This window comes from Oryza glaberrima, chromosome 7 (genome assembly GCF_000147395.1).
Source record: "Oryza glaberrima chromosome 7, OglaRS2, whole genome shotgun sequence".
Classification (NCBI taxonomy): Eukaryota; Viridiplantae; Streptophyta; class Magnoliopsida; order Poales; family Poaceae; genus Oryza; species Oryza glaberrima.
The window spans coordinates 14,299,977-14,317,496 of NC_068332.1; the positions used below are offsets into that span (position 1 = coordinate 14,299,977).

General features: G+C 39.5%; 2 protein-coding genes across 2 annotated transcripts; both read left to right on the top strand.

The window, feature by feature from the left end:
* The first annotated feature begins 475 nt into the window (after positions 1-475).
* LOC127779927 (uncharacterized) lies at positions 476-2,206 on the top strand. Its single transcript, XM_052306861.1, has 2 exons — positions 476-844; positions 1,762-2,206. Exons 1-2 carry the CDS (start codon positions 521-523, stop codon positions 1,933-1,935), a joined length of 498 nt encoding a protein of 165 aa, XP_052162821.1. The 5' UTR covers positions 476-520; the 3' UTR covers positions 1,936-2,206.
* Positions 2,207-9,254: 7,048 nt separating this feature from the next.
* LOC127778591 (uncharacterized) lies at positions 9,255-12,274 on the top strand. The gene is made up of 2 exons (XM_052305212.1): positions 9,255-9,654; positions 11,758-12,274. The coding sequence occupies exons 1-2, from the start codon at positions 9,331-9,333 to the stop codon at positions 11,932-11,934; spliced, it is 501 nt and encodes a 166-aa protein (XP_052161172.1). The 5' UTR covers positions 9,255-9,330; the 3' UTR covers positions 11,935-12,274.
* Positions 12,275-17,520: the final 5,246 nt, after the last annotated feature.

Here is a 17,520-nt window from a genome sequence, read left to right on the forward strand (position 1 = left end):
CTCCCCAAACAGTCCAGCTTTTTATCTAGATACTGAGAATCTGTAGTTGTAGAATCTGTAAAATGAACTAGGGCCTGTTTGGGGGAGTTTAAGATTCTGAGAAACAGCTGGTTGGTAGCCAGCCTCCGAGAATCTAGAAAAGCTGGGTTTTCCAGCTTCTGGCTTCAAGTTCATTTTTTAGATTCTACAACTGCAGCTTCTCAGAATCTGGACCAAAAGGTTGGACTGTTTGGAGGAGTTTCTGATTCTAGGAGAAGCTGCAGCAGCTAGAAGCTCCCCCAAATAGGCCCCTAGAAGCCTCCAGATTCTTAGCGGCTAGCTTCTCAGCAGTTGCTTCTCAGAATCTTAAACTCCCCAAACTGGCCCTATATTTCCCGATTTACTACTCAAATAAAAAAATCTATGAATGGACTTGTAGGTTTGGGATGGATTGGGCTTAGGCCCGCCCTACTAATTTCAAGTGGGCCCAACACGTCCAGATGAAGGGGCCCACCCACCCAAAGTTGACCGCGATGTTACGATGGGCCTCCTCTCGACGGCGGCGGACGCGGCGGTGGTGCTCTTCTCCCTCGCCGTCGCCGCCGCGGCGCCCCTGATCGACGCGCAGGCCGTCCTCCCGCGCCGCCTCTTCCCGGCGCCCCTCGTTGGGCTCCACCGGTGGTACGCCACGGAGTTCGGCGACTACCTGGCGGCCGAGCCGCCGGGCTTCTTCCGCGGCCTCGTCTGGCTGGAGCTCCTCCTCCATTGGCCGCTCTCCGTCGCCACCCTCTACGGGGTGCTCGCCCGCCGCCCATGGGCCGGCGCCACCGCCCTCGCCGCCGGGGTCTCCGTCGTCACCGCCATGGTGAGTAGAGTCGTCGCGACCAATTCTCTCAGATTCAAGTCCATGTTCGTCAGTGCCTTTGGTTTAGGAGGTATACGTACTTATATTTGGTATTGCAAGAAGCTGAGGTCAAATACTCAAATTCATGCTTTTAGCATTTGCTAATTATCTGAGGATTTAGGCCAACATGGGGAATTTGAAGAGGAAGAAGGGTACAAATATGAACTGGGTGATTGGTGAATTCGTTTTGTTAACTCGGTTTATCTTCGTCATTGCGACGTTGGGGTTTACGTAATGGAAGTTCCATTGTCAGGACTCGCAAGGTTATGCTTGATTTGCTTGTCACTAGACTTAGCTCAATTTTTATCTATAATTACTAAACATACGAGTTCATTTTTTTCTTTGGGAAATATCCTGATAAGTTCTAATGTTCTACACACTGATGGGATGGGCGTCTTTTTAACAGTTGATGGTTGCCTGTCATGATGTGCCCCAGCGATCTGATAGTAATGTTGACATTCATCGATGCTATTGATGTCGTCCACTGCTCTTTTAATACGCACAAATAGATTGAAATAGTTTGAGCAGTAATTTGTCTCGAAGTTAAAGTAACATTTTTCCTATTCTAACTTAATAGGAACTTTCCAAATTTTTTGTTCGATTTTGTCTTCATTTAGAAGTAGAACTTCAATATGTGAAGAACTCTCCATAATCCTAGATATCTTTCAAAACTATAAGTTAGCTTGCTTCAGAAATCTAATAAAATAGCAATGGGAGAATTTGATTGACAAAAGGGTATAAGAAGAACAGTTACTACTTACTATAACATTACCTTTTCTAAGTTAGAATCATGCATTCGCACGTTGATTGATTTGTCTTTTTTTAACGATCTGTTTTGAATCTTACCTTGTCATTAATCTTGACTTTAATCGTTTCAGTCTGCAGTACTCGGTGAGTTTTTGGTCTCAGGGCGAGCAACACATAAGCTGCTTCAGATGTATGTCCCTTTTGCTGTTCTTGCAGTCATTGCAGCTCTGCGCGGACTGGTCGTGTGGTCTTCGCAGGGTACTGGTTTAGCACCTGCACCTTCTTCTCAGAAGAAGAGGCCCTAAGGATTAATTTTATTTCTTGATCTTGCGGTAAATTTGTTTTTTGGTTATAGTCAATCATGTATTTCTTGCTGGCATGTATTATTTACAGCAACGTAAAGATCCTCGTGAATGTTTTTGAACAATCAGTGTCGTCTCCAAAAAGGCAATGTTCCTACTTATCTTAGTTCTTTGAGAATTTACACCTTTTCAGCAAGCGGATCCAGCATACCTGTTAGGTTGAGAACATTTCTGTGATTATAGGCTTATATATAAGACTCTTCCTTTTATTTTATCCACTTTTTAAGCTCTATCGTTTCACTTATTCTTATGTCTATAAGCTAAAATTTAAATTTTGCAACTTAATTTTGGAGTTGATTTTGGTGTTTTTCATCATAGTTTATTTTACACAATTTGTTTTGGTATCACTAAGAACACAAATAAAAAAAGTATTACCCATTAATTATTTTTTGATTGCTAATAAGTTATGCGGATAAGCGTAAACATAAGCAAAGCGATGAGGTTGTTTGTGAGAATCTACAACTCGTACCTCTTTGCGTAGTTTCATTTAATAAAAGAACTTCAGGACTTTGAGTACAATATTTACTCTTACTATATTAATTTTTATGAGAAAAGGTTAATCTGGTTTACATAGCAATTCTCTCTTTTAATAAGAGCAACGAGGGATAAAAACGGTGCAGAAAAGGATGGAAACCACGTTATTGTTTTCGTTTTCATATTTTTTTTGGAATTGGAATCGGAATCGGAAACCCCGGATACGAAAACGGAATTAAATATTATCGAAACCGAAAACGGAGTGAAAATGAACCAGCGCGGATACGATAACAAAAATTTATCGAAATACAAAAAACCTTCAAAGCGAGCTTCAAACTTCGATGGACAAAAACTTCAAATAGACGGCGGGGGACGAGACGACATGAGATCTAGATGTGTCGCTTCTCCGTCCGGCTCTGGAATCTTCGATGTCTTCCTCAGTCCCTCACTCTCTACTCTCTAAGTCTCTAGGTTACGGGAGGTATTATAGACTATGGGAGGTATCATACTAAATAGGCTGGCCTGGGGAGGTATTATGGACTATTTGTATTGTATGGGCCTGTAACTTTGGAAATTCCGAAAAAGTTTTCGGAAAGTTTTCGACCGATTCTGAGTTTCAACGGAAACTGCTTTTATCATATTCGATTCCGTTTCTGACAAAATATTTCCGAATTCGTTTCTGTTTCCGAAAAATTCCGATCGGTTGATTTTGTTTTCAAAAACAAGCCTGGAAGCCGGAAATATTTCATACCGTTTTCATCCCTGGTGGTGCCATGATTACTAGCGGCTTATGTAGTTATTTCTGAGGTTAATCAGACTTGTTCTTGAAATTAGCTCTCCTTTTTCTGAGCAAAGATAGAATGCCTGTTTATCTTAGCAAACTGGGGTATACCATAATAGAATCTCTTTTTTATCTCATCTGATAAATTATCTAATTTGATACTGTGCCATTCTATTGCAAATCAGCTGTGAAATCCTACCTAGCATATGCATAATTGAGTCTGGTCGAAATTTATCTATTTCGTTTTTAACTATTGACTGTGTAATCAGAGCAGTTTGCAATGGTTTGACAGACCCACGGTCAATGGATACAGTTGGCATCTCAACTAATGAATTTAAATGCAATAGTTTGACAGCCCCACGGTCAATGATACAGTTGGCATCTCAACTAACGAATTTAAGAAACGTTGAATGAAACTATTAAAAAAAATCAAGAAACTTAAGCTGTGCACATCTACCTATCAAACCATACAGGGAAGCACCATTCGGGTCGTTAGAGTTGTGAGTGTACGACTCCATTATTACGGTTTAAATCCTAATTAATGTTCAGAGACTATGGTTGTGCATACCATTAGTTGGTGTAGAAATTGCAAGTTATACTTTGTAAAAAAAAACATCAAACCATATGCACAGCTTCCGAGTCTTAACTCCTTTGCCTCAACCTCAAAGCAATAGCAGATTTGATTCTAGTGCATTCTATTTTTTTTTTCTTGGAGAGGTAGTGTAGTGCATTTGTTTATTGTTTTGTACATCAAAACATGTCCTTTTTGAAACAAGAGTTAAACTTTTAAAACTTGAACATTAGTATCTTCTGAAACATTTAAGATTAGACTAGATACGCGCTGCAAATCTCCTAATCCTGCTCCATATCCGCTAATAACGCTCCAAATCCCCAATCTCGCTTTCCAAAAACCACGCTTTCTTTCTCCTCTGAAATGTATCTCTATATATACACGAATCGAGTTGGTGTGCAACTGTACATACTCGAGCAGGCAGAGCAACCAGGCCATCAGATATCTCCACGGTATGCAAGATTATTCAGACATGTTATCTCAGTCTTGCTTTATCTTTCTCATTAGTATTTGAAATATAGTGTTATCCAGTTTTCGTTATATATATATATATATATATATAGGACACTCATATGGGGCACCATGGTGCCCGGGCAACATGGTATCTAATGCACAAAATCATTCAAATTTGTTAAAATTTTCAAATTGTGAGTATATACCTAGTTATAATAATTTGATTCATACATATACTTATCAACAAAACAACTCAAATTTAACTTTATTTCACAATCCGCGTTTACATACCTAACTAATTATATGTATGGATGCTATATACCTAGAATCAAAATCTAATAAAAACAAGTTCAAATTCAGTTCAAACTTGCTTTAAACTAGTTAGTAAAGTAGTTAATGTTAATACCTAAGTAATTGAAAAAGTTTCATACTCATTTGAATTGGGTATATACTCAATTTCAATAATGGTGCCCGGGCACCATGGAGCACCAAACAAATTTACTATATATATATATATATATATATATATATATATATATATATATTTTGTGTCCAGATCATTGGCATATTGGATTGTGCGGCTGTCTCGGTTGGATGACTATGCTCTCTTTCTAAAATAAGAGTTGAAACTTATCGGATGCGTGTTTATATTCTTGATGAGGGAATGAACAGGGGTGATAACATTTAGGTCTTAATCAAACTATTCAGTAAAATATTTATTAAAATTATGGTAGTCATTGTTCTTGCTACTTCTGAAATTGTCTTCGCATAGAAATGGCCCCAACGAATCTAAACCGAAAGAGAAAGTATGCACAGTTTGGGCGCCGTGCAAGACCTGTTGCGCATGCAAGACCTGTTGTGCATATGTAAGTTAGTTGATGAATTGGTTAGACTTAGTAAGGAATTTATATTGTTGTGTTATTGACTGCTTGTTTGTTTCAGAAGGTTCAAGTACTTCGACGATGTTGAGTTTGATGATTGCAGGGTAAACTGAGCATTTAGTGTTATTGTCATGGTAGAATAGTAGATGCCTAGTTCCTTGCCGAGGTTGATGGTGACAGACAACCCTTCATATTGATGGATGCTACTGTAAGTTTCATTATTTCAATATGAAAAAATATAAACAAAATTAAATTAAATATGATTGGTACAATTGTAGGGCTTGAAATATGCAATATGATCGGTACAATTGTAGGGCTCGAAAATGGAAGCAATTATAAGTAAAGAATATGCTACAAGGTTTAAAAATATTTTGATCGAAGGATAGAAATATACCCTACATGGTGTTTACTTCCAACCTAATTCATAGGAACTCAATTTTCCGGGAATTAAAAGGGATTATGATTGTTTTTTTCTCCAAACATACTATAGTTGAGTCATATAATCTACCGCTGCAGTTTTCTCTCTATCCCAAACAATGTAATGATATGCCAGTACATTGTAACAGTGTAATTTGGGATGAATTTTCACGAAATTCAGTGACTTGCCAAATAAGATGTTTGTGGGTACATTTTTAGGAATTGTAGCTTATATTGCTGAAAAAAATGTTGAATTGTGTTATTGGTAATATACCGGCTTACAATAGTTTACACGATGACACCATCAATGTCAATAAAAAAAATTGTCAGCCAGCATATCAACATTTTCAGCATTATAAGCTCTATTCCTAAAAACTTACCACAAATATCTTATTGATGTTATGACAAGTCACTGAATTTTGTGACTTAAATATCGTGTACCACCCACACGATATTAAGATCAGCTGTGGCCTGTGGATGGTACTCAACCACCACATATATGTTCCTGTATGGACACCATCTGCACAAGTAAAATTCAGACCAAACGGTCGAGATTTATTATTGGACTCGTTTCCTCGTGGCTATGGGGTATTCTTTTGTTAGGAGCATAGATGGTTGCAATTAGTTCTTCAAAAGGAAATTGAACAGGAGAAAACACACCGACCCATAGAGTCTGGCGGGCAGCCGGGCAGAATTATCCTCCATCTCCATTCTCCACGGAGACTCGCTTAACTAGCATTGGGGGTCCAAATTTGATGTACATTTGCGTGTTTGAAGTCTAGCTGGGCTATGATTACTAGATGAATGACAATCTTTTGTTCCTATCATGTGAATTAGTGATTATATGCCGATATATTGATATGTGTTATATTACATTTATGATATGAGATGTACATGCATTTTTAAGCGGGTACGAGGAGTGATAAATAATTCCCCCAGAGGGCAGGGATGGGAATCATGTTTCCTCAGTTTGGGGATGGGGAATTTTCCAACCAATAGGGGTGGGCTGGGATGGGGATGTATCCCCCGGCTGGCAATTCCGCATGAAATTGTCTCATTGTTCCTTGTTGTGGAACTCATGAGTCATGAAGTCTAATGTAGTAGCATATACGTGTGAGATTCTATATAACAATATCATCGTATGTAGTGGGTGACATAGCTTGTAACATAAGAATATTGTACTCGTTGTTACGCTCATGAAACACCTAACAAAGTAACATATACATATGAGATATTATATAACTAACACTAAAAGGAGTTCTCGGGATTTATTTATGTTTAAGAAATAATTGAACCTTAAATGCATGTTTGTCTGTCTGGTCATCTCCAATATAAATAGGGAGAAACTTAAATGACTTTAGAAGATATTTCATTGCTTTGCCATTGTCCCAATTGATTATGAGTCAAGCTCTAAATCTTAGTACAAAAGCGGTGAGAAACATATTTGGAAATGAATTAGAAGTTATAACTTAAATAGTACAAATTAAGTCTTCATGCCAACTTTCTATGAGTCACTACAAGACAAAAAAATATTTTAATATACCATAACTACTCCTTCAACCAACTTCCAAACTTAAATTGTTGCAATTAACAGAAGCATTATTTGCGGTAATGATTAGATTGTTATCCTCAAATGTTTCTCCCTCGAGTTTTCCAATAGTCTTGTCTACAAACTTTAAAGTCTATTTTGTAGTAAAAACTTTCATATTTTGCATTCATATCAAATTACACATGTTGTTGTTTGTATATATTAAAATTTTGAACCTTACCTAGCTACTCATAGGCGCAAACTCGTTCTTTGGCCAGAGGAGATTGGATTTTCACTCTATAAATGGAAATTTAAAAAGTTGATGATATCAAAAGTCAAGCATAAAGTAACATTATAGTACAAACTTAATAACAATATTATTTCGTGCTACATGTTCAAAAAAAATATTATTTCATGCTACTACCATAGAAAATTATGATAAAAAACTAGTGGACTTTGCTAATGATTATTTCACCTTTTTACAAGCCCGTTAAGAGGGGACTTGTGCCCCCATGTTAAGTAAAAGGGGCATGTACCCTTTTTTTTAGCTAACTACATTTTTTTTAATATCAACTTAATTAACTAATAAATATATTCAGATTACCTCTCGTACCTTCAGTCTTTCAACATCAAATAACCACCAATGAATAAAGTAAAGTCCCGATAACTACATCATATCATTGATTTCCTCCCACTCATAGACCCAACAAAAATTAGTGTAGAACTGGTATCCTTAAAGCATAACTAACATAATGTTACATTGTTGAACTGCAATAAATATTAATTTCGTATTTAACAATAGGATGCTTAGAGAGTTCAGATCATTCTACTTTCAAGTTCAATCCAATTCATCCTGCAATGCTTGCTTTGCTAAGTAGTTCCAACAATATGTAAATTACTCATTCAGAAAATAACCCAAGATATCTATATTGAATTGTAATGCATAATTGCGACAACGTGTGATAACAAGATATTTGGATCTTGCATTTGTCCAAGGATATATTGACAACAGATCGGCATACCTCGCAACCGTGCTCTGAAGGGTATTAGTGTGATGGCTAGAAGAGCTCCTGGTTATTAGCATAGTTGTGCTAGGACTTCTTAGCTGATGCTATAGTTTGTGCTTTTGAGTGGTTGTTGCTTAGACTAAGAGTCGATGACTTTGTGGTTTGTCATGTCATGTACGTATTATGTTGCTTTGATTATTGAATTTTCAATGACTATGATTCTGGACTTTAATGTATTGCTTCGATGTTTGTAGGAATTGGTTTAGATTTTCTGGAACTTTGATGTTTAACACGTAATGTTACTGATCAAGCTTTTTCAAATTCACTGGGACCTTGTAGATGACTAATCATTGCACCATTCTCCATTTATAGCATTCAAGTAGCTAATAATGTGGTTCTGTCATTTGTAGTTTTGTACAATGAAGATTGAAGCTTGTGGAGCAGCTGAAATTTAATTTATCAAACAATGCTTCTGTCCAAGCTTCTGACGACCAAGGTGCTATTATAGTTATCTGCACAGTGAGGACTGAATCGGATTTTATTAACTATTCTTGTGCTTGCATTGCTTCACCATAACTCACCTTCTTTTGCGTGATCATAATGTTACTCATGTCTCTGTATGCCGTGAGTTAATTTTGTGTTTAACTAAGTCAAATATTGGTATTAGCATTAGAGCGGTATTATTTTATTTTTTACTATGATGTTCTTATTTTGTTTGTTCTTGTTATTTAATAAGGAGCACTATAAAAATGTGATGTAATTATTGTGTATTAAGGTTTTCGCTACAACAAACAAACACTCGATGCCTATTTAAAATCATTTTCCTTGGTGTGTTTGAATTCATAAATATATTTTTTCTCTCGTTGTAACGCACGGACACCCAATTAGTAGAGGAAGAAAAAAAGGGTAATCTAGTTCAAAAAATAATTTCAGCGTATTAAAGTGGTAAGTAGTGACACGTTTCAAATACCTATCAAATTATAATGGCATGATGATTTTAAATACCTATCAAATTATAATGGCATGATGATTTTAAATGGGTGAATTATAAAAACCATCAAATTAAATTTATAATGGGATGATCCAATTAATCCTTTCCCTTATTAAATTTGCTCGAATTTTGGACATCTGTAAGTACCTCCTCCTTTGACGGACGCGTCGACCATTTCTCCTCGTCGAGATCTCTCTATCTCACTCTCTGCTCTGCTCCGCCGGGCGTCGCGGCAATGGGGGTGGTCTCGGCGGCGGCGGACGCGGCGGTGGTGCTCTTCTCGCTCACGGTGGCGGTGGCGGCGCCGCTGATCGACGCGCAGTCCGTGCTCCCGCGCCACCTCTTCCCGGCGCCGCTCGTCTCCCTCAAGCGGTGGTACGCCCGCGAGTTCGGCGACTACCTCGTGGCCCGCCCCCCGGGCTTCCTCCGGGGGCTCGTCTGGCTCGAGCTCGCCTTCCTCTGGCCGCTCGCCCTCGCCACCCTCTACGGCATCCTCGCCCGCCGCCGCTGGGCCGCCACCACCTCCCTCATCGCCGGCGTCTCCACCCTCACCTCCATGGTAACTCACGCCCCCCTTCGCTCCCTCCCCCGCTGTCTCTCTGCTTCAGCGTTCGAGTTCATGTTGGTTGGGAGTAAATGGGTTGCTTCTGCATCGGATCTGCAACGCGCAGAGGGTTGATTTTATTTTTCATTTTTATGGGAACACACAGACCTAATCTCAGATTGATAATTTTATTTTAGAACAAAGTAATTGTCGTCCTCATGGATTGCCTAAGCTCACTTGTTTAGAGGGTTCGATGAAATTGCTCTATATTGTTTGTTGATCTGGGTGGACCAATGAAATTTCTTAAGTCCAACTCAATGCCGCGCGAATTGCTTTTTGATCCCATTTTAGTTGGTACTATTGTTTGTGTTTGTAAATGCTCATAGTGCGCTCCAAACAAGAATGTAGATATTCTTCTGTTTTATTAATGCCCTGCTCTGAAGCATTGAGTCATTCAGAGTGGAAATGATTAAAAGCTCGACTGATTTGAGCCTTAATCTTTCCATCCAAGGATACAATTTCTTTGTTTGTTCTTTTGGGAGTTGGGCATGGTTCTAATATAGTAGTCATGACACCTTGTTATTGGGCATAGTTTTGACTTTTGACAAAGCAATATCCAAATCCCCATCATAAAATCTTAACTGCAGTCGGCACTTGCTGAATCCCTACAGTGATGAGCCATAATGTTGGAAGAAATAATTAAGAGAACTACAACGTTCATTTATTGCATTGTTACATATATTTTGATAACGCTGGAAAACAGACGATTTGTCATTGTTTTTATAATTTAAATGTTCCTTTTGCTTGTAAGGTAATATTTTGATTTTTAGCGCATCTCTAATGTAAGAAAACATATAAAAGGTGTTTGAGTTTTTCTTTTTTAAAAAATTCTGATGATAAAAGAACTTACCATGCAATGTGGGGCATGCAGTCTATCTAGAAGCATGCCATGGCATGGTAGCTTAAGCAGAACACAAAGTTCTCTCTTGTTTTTATCCCATCCCAAGATACCGGAGAGTCTGGCCTATAAAATAGAGAAGCATGTAGCCCAGCACTTATCACCATCCACCTAGCAGCTCTGCCCAGATCCACTTTGTGTTAAGCCAGTTTATTACCATCCCAACTATCCACTCAATATATTTCATGTACTATGGATGTATTATCTGAAACATAATTACTTTTTTCTGTTGCGTTAATTAATTGTTTTATTTACTGGCTTCCATGGTGTGTTCACTTTACATGTCAATTTCACTTTCTGCACTCATAGTTGAGGATTTACAGTCTGTTTGATTAAATACCCAACAGGCCAACACATTTTCTTTGGTCAGTTTTTCCCTTTCAAATATACATACAATTTGTGACTTCTTATTACAAATTTGTCTTAGTTTCAAGTTTACATAACTGGTCATAGATTCACAGTGCAGAAGGAAAGAAGATTAGGAACAGAACAGTTAATGCTTGCCCGAACATTTATGTACAATCAACTCACTTTACATTTTTTAGCCCACCGAGCTTCTATATCCTTGTTTATCGTTAAGGAGCAAACTGTAGAAACGCCAGAAGACATTTGTTACATGAACGTTCAATCGCCATGCATGCTAAGTAACCTCAATCAATGTCATTCCGGAATTCAGTCTGAGTGCCCTGAATGCTCATTGATGCCTCTTCTTCAATGCAAACTGCAAATGGATACAAAAAACAGGACAATATTGGTTACATAGGTCATGCAGTAATCAAGCATATCCTATAAAAAATTATTAGAAAATCAATTCTGTTTTGGAAGAAACAAAAAGATATTTTAATGAATAGGCATTCTTCTAATTTTCAGCTTTCATTATCTAAAAAATTTCTCCACATGTAGAATGAATTATATAATTTATATTTGATTCTTTTTAACATGGTTCTTTGTTCTGTAAATTTTATTTTTTATTTTTTATTCTTTATTATGGGTTTTTTTTTCATTACTATTTATGTCCTATTTTGAATTGGGTGCATGTGAGTGCATCCTAGTGGGAAGCATCGGATATTTTTCTAGCTCGTAATGAATGATGTAATGTCATCTACTTGTACTAGATCATTGTTTTGACATGTTTCATAATGTTTGTTTATAATCATCAGTCAGCAATACTTGGAGAGATTGTGGGCTCGAAGAAAGCGACACTAAAATTGCTTCAGATGTATGTTCCTTTTGCCGTTTTCGCTGTCATCGCAATTTTGCGTGGACTTTGCTCGTCTGCTCCGCGTGGTACTGCTGGTTCATCACTCGGACCTTCTGCTCGGAAGAAGAGAGCCTAAGATGCTGTTCCTGTTTACCTTACGTCAACAAGTGCCTTGAGAACCACTCATTTTTTTCATCTGATTATCTCACCGAATGCTTACTTTTTATGAAGAAGGTATCGCTGATGATGTTGGTCGTCTCACAATTTTCCCCTCGGAGCTAAAGCTTGTAACATCTTGTGCAGATGGCTTCGAATTACTAGTTTGTTTTTTTTTTCTTTATAAAGGATTGCTGTACTGTGGGCGTGTCACCAATGTAAGACTACGCGATGTTATGTATTCCGTCCATAGATGTAAACTTCCCGGGAGAAGTTACTATTTGGGAATAAAAATTTGGGAGAGTGGTATTTGAGCACTAGTAGTATTTTGGTAGAGTGGCAAATACTAGTAAATTTTCCCTCATACGGCATGCATGTATCCATCTATTTTGTACCAAAGGTAGTAACTTTCCTTCATCTATTTTTTACCAACGGTGGTAACTGACTAACCGCACGGCCTGATAATTATTACTGAGAATAAAAGAATTGTTCTGTAGCAAACTAGCATTCCAAGCTTGGATTTTTTTTTTAACCATAATCCGTCCACAAATAATCTGTTCAGCAGAGAATCATGTTGGAGGAAGTAGAGGCGTGCTGCTTAGTTTGTGAAAGAAAACTTTGGATCCTTATATGCTTATCCAAATTCGTAGCTAGAGATAGCAAAGAATATTTTATTATTTTGAAATAGAGGAGTAGATATCATGTTAGTCTAGATCAAGGTTTTCTTTGAAACCTATCATCTCTCTTTTTTTGAAGTACTAGATAAAATGCCCGTGCATGGCAACGGGTGAAGTTTATTTTAATCTTATTATTGTTATATGGTTTAGGTAATGTGAAATTTACTGTGGGAGTTCGCTTAGATATATGTTTTTCTAGAAAATCATAAGCTGGAGTTAGGAGTCCGATCGTCTCAAGTTAGCATGCGAGTTTTTTTGAAGTTTATTTTAATTTTATTATTGTTATATGGTTTAGTTAATATGAAATTCACTGTGAGAGTTCGCTTAGATATATGTTTTTTAGAAAATCATAAGCTAGAGTTAGGAGTCCTATCGTCTTAAGTTAGCATGCGAGTTTTTTTTAACAGATTTCTTATATGATTCCTTATGTATTACCAAAAGTGAACGATCTTAAAAACCGACTCAAATACGAATATGTATTTTCAAAAACAAACAAACTTAAAAACTGACTCATACACAGATGACGTACCAAAATACCAGCAAAAATATTTTTAATTTTTATAATAGTAGAGATATGACATGGTTGATCTTTTAATAGTTTGTTTGACTATCATAGAAAATCATCGTAGACATACTTAAAAGATTTTTTTATGACAGATCTAGTGATTTCTTTTATTTTACTTAACTAAGTAATTGAATAAATAGTATTGGTCAAATTTTTTGAAGAAAAAAGAATAAAATATCAACTGCGAACTGTAAAATTCTTCTTTCCAAATAAAATTAGGTTCTTTGTTCAAGGGGTGAAAATGGTCATGAAAATTCTCGACCAAGCGAGCGTCATTTTTGTATAAGGGATTGGCAATGTATAAATTTTGTTTTTCTATTTCTTTCTGTATCGTATTAATATCGACACTGAGTAGTTTAAATGATAATTATCAATCGATCGAGCATCGTTTCCGAAGAGATCCTACCGATTCCGACCATTTTCACCCCTAGGGCTGCAACTATATAGCCACAAAAAAAACTTTTTTCTTGAATTTATTATTGAAATTTGTTCTTTCTCCACTCTCTTTCTCTCTGTTCGTTTATTATTTATTGTAAACCAGACTCTCAATAAACTTGGACATTTAATTATTTGCTACTCATATGTAACATATGATTTCATGGTTTCTTATTATCTATTACATGTGGGTTCATATAGTTAACTGTCAAATCTAATAGTGGCAATCAGGTAAATATCTCCAATAAACCAGCCGAGAGCCCTGAAAACTCATCTACTCGCATCGGCCCCGCGCCGCCACCGGAGCGACAGCTTCCGTCGTCGCTTCGCCTTCGATTATCCCCATCCCATGCAAAGGCTTTAGCAGCGCTCAAAGTTGCCCATCTCAAATTTTAGAAGTTTTACAATATGATATTTCGGAATTTTTGACCAAAATTTAGAAGTTTTCGTCCAGGGGTATTTTGGTCACTAGGACAAATTTGTACAATACTGATGGAGGCTAACTGGACGGAGATGGTATATTATAGAAGTTAAGCAAAATGCGATGGCATATTAGAACTTGACAAATCCAGTGACATGTTATAAAATAGGGACAAAATCAGTGGCACAATGGATTCTCTCTTTTACGGTTGTTCACTTAACTACCTATCTACTATGGTGCAACATTTTTTTTAAAAAAAAAATCAAATCTTATACTATAAATCCATATCTTACACATCAAATTACATACGCTTATAATACAAATTTCAAATTATACAATGCACTATTCACATTTTATAGGAGAAATATGGAAAAACAAATTTATTACTTAATTATGAGAAAAAAAATTAGTCCAAATTAACATATATTTAAAAAATAAAAAAATGAAAGAATTAGGAAAATAGCAATATAGTTATATACATACTGATCATCATATATCATGTAGTGAGTGTGGAGATAATGGTTATCCCATATCTACATGGCGGTTATATTCCAGCTGGATATACGGTACCAAATATAAATAGAATATCTTTATGAGGACCCGGGTTAGATTCTAAACTTGTATATCAAGAAACTTGTATATCAAGAAAGTACCCGGGATCCCAGTCGGTTACGATTGTATTTTATCTGTAATCCCATATTCCGTTAGGATATGGACTATACTTTGTATTACGGATCCCTTCCCCTATATAAGGAGGGGTCCGGGTTCCTCTCAGGACGATTCTTTTTTCCAGTATATACAATCAATAACACAATCGGCGGAATCATCCCCGGACAGGAGTAGGGTATTACTTCTTGAATAAGAAGGCCTGAACCTGTATAAAATTCCTTGTTTCCAAACCCATCCACTTTCCTAGCTTGATAGCCACCCCCTTTTATTATTGTCGAAATCTTGTTTCGACAGTTGCAAGGAGCAATTCAAGTATGTGTTCAAAAGAAAATCAACACACAACCCCCTGAAGTCATTTATTTGCTTCTTTAATGAAAAGCGCGCTAGGTAGGGGTAGCGTCAAGTTCTCGCCGACTAAGTGCGATGGGTCTCGTTTCTGGCATCAACGACTTCGCCTTCCCTCCCGGGCAGGCGTTCCGGTTCGGCAGCCTCAACTTCATCACCAACGACTTCGGCAAGATCTCTCTCCTTGACTCGGACTCAAACCAGTCGGGCAGAGACCAGGTCCCCGTGCCATTCGGTATTCCGAACTCGACCGAGGCCTACTCCAAGATCATTTCTCCCGAGTCGGCTTCAAACCACTCGGACAAGATCCAATCTACTCTTCCATGACCAGATCAAGACGACGGGTCCTATCCCTCAATCCTGATGAAACTTCCTGATGATTTGGCCGCTGTCTTCACTGCCAAGACATCTCCCACTCGAAGATCTAGGCGAGCTCCGGCTTCGGCCCCGATCCGATCTAGATCCAGGGAGGTTGGCGTTATACTCCAACCTCTTGGGACAGTCTCGACGGAGGAATTGGATGGTTACCTTAGCTCCCCCGGCATCAGTTCTCGACCAACCGAGATCCTCGACTACGACGATTTCGGCTACCATTACGACCACAGCGACCTCGACAACTTCGACGACAGCTATGAGGATAACTACACACCCCTCTTCTTCGGCGTATTCATGGCTGACAACGAAACGGAGGAACAGCGCCAAGCCCGAGAAGCGGACCAAGATCGCGCACGGCAAGAAGCTGAACGTCACCGACTAGAGGAAGAGCGACAACGACAGGAGCAAGAACGACTACAGCGTGAGCAACAAGATCGCGAACGGATTGCAAAGGAGGCTGAAGATCGACGGCAACGCGCCTTGGAATCTGGGCGCCGAGCGAGAGAGCTCATTGGGCAACAAGACGTCGATGGAACAACGGTCTTTCGCACCCCCCAGCAGAACGCGGTTGCAGCAATCACTCTCCTCGACACCCTCCTCAAGGAAGATGCACTCAACCAAGCTGATCATGTTGTCAACATCTTGAACCAGACGAAGACCATGATCGCTGCCTCGGTTCCAGCCAACTCCGCAAGCACCCGCACCCCGACAAGTAGCCGAGTCCCTCACCTCCGATCTCATGATTATCATCAGCCAAGCCTCAGCATCATCGGCACAGGATCTAGTCGCAGGAGCAGGGGTCACGACGAACGATCTGTTCACTCACCTCCCGAACGTCACAGGGAGCGCCGAGTCGAACGGCCTCGCTCTCCACCTCACCAGCGTCCCGTCGACCTTCGCGACACAATCAACCAACACCGTGCAGCACGAGGTCACCGCCATTCACCAAATCGCTATGACGACGACGTGGATGGAGTAGCTTCCTTCACTAATGACCTGCGTCGAATGGATTGGCTAGCCGGCTTTAAGCCGACTGGAATTGAGAAGTATGACGGCACCACTAATCCGGAGTCTTGGCTCACCGTCTACGGACTCGCAATCCGCGCAGCAGGAGGAGACAGCAAGGCCATGGCAAACTATCTACCTGTGGCCCTAGCGGACTCCGCCCGATCCTGGCTCCACGGACTACCCCGTGGCACGATCGGATCATGGGCGGAACTTCGTGATCACTTCATCGCCAACTTCCAGGGCACCTTTGAACGCCCCGGCACACAGTTTGATCTCTACAACGTCGTTCAGAAGTCTGGAGAATCCCTTCGAGATTACATCCGACGCTTCTCTGAACAACACAACAAGATCTCCGACATCACCGACGACGTCATCATCGCCGCCTTCACTAAAGGCATTCGCCACGAGGACCTAGTCGGCAAGTTCGGACGTAAACCTCCCAGGACGGTTAAGCAGATGTTCAAAAAGGCCAACGAGTATGCCAAAGCCGAAGATGCTATTACCGCGTCCAAACAGTCGGGCACCACTTGGAAGCCAAAGAAGGACACGGCGACCGCAGGAGGGAGTGGAAGTAACAACCACAAGGATCGCAAGCATAAGCCCGAAGAACTTGTGGCGACCACCTCTCCATCTTCCCGACAACGTCCCCGCGTCAACACCTTCGACAAGATAATGAACTCCCAATGTCCACATCATCCCAACTCCAACCACGTGGCCAAAGATTGCTTCGTCTACAAACAGTTCGCGGAGCAATACGTCAAGAACACACACAAACCTTCAGACGGAGATCAAGGCACATCAAAGAAGAAAGATGATGAAGACGATGCCTCGACTGGTTTCCAAGATCATCGCAAAGAACTTAATCACATTTTCGGCGGACCCCTGGCGTATGAGTCTAAGAGAAAACAGAAGCTAACAGAACGGGAGATCAATGCGGTTCAGCCTAACATGCCCCAATATCTTCGGTGGTCAGAGACAGCAATTAAGTTCGACCGCTCGGATCATCCCAACCGAGTGGTCCACCCGGGGCGGTACCCCCTGGTACTAGACCCAGTGGTTCGCAATGTCAAG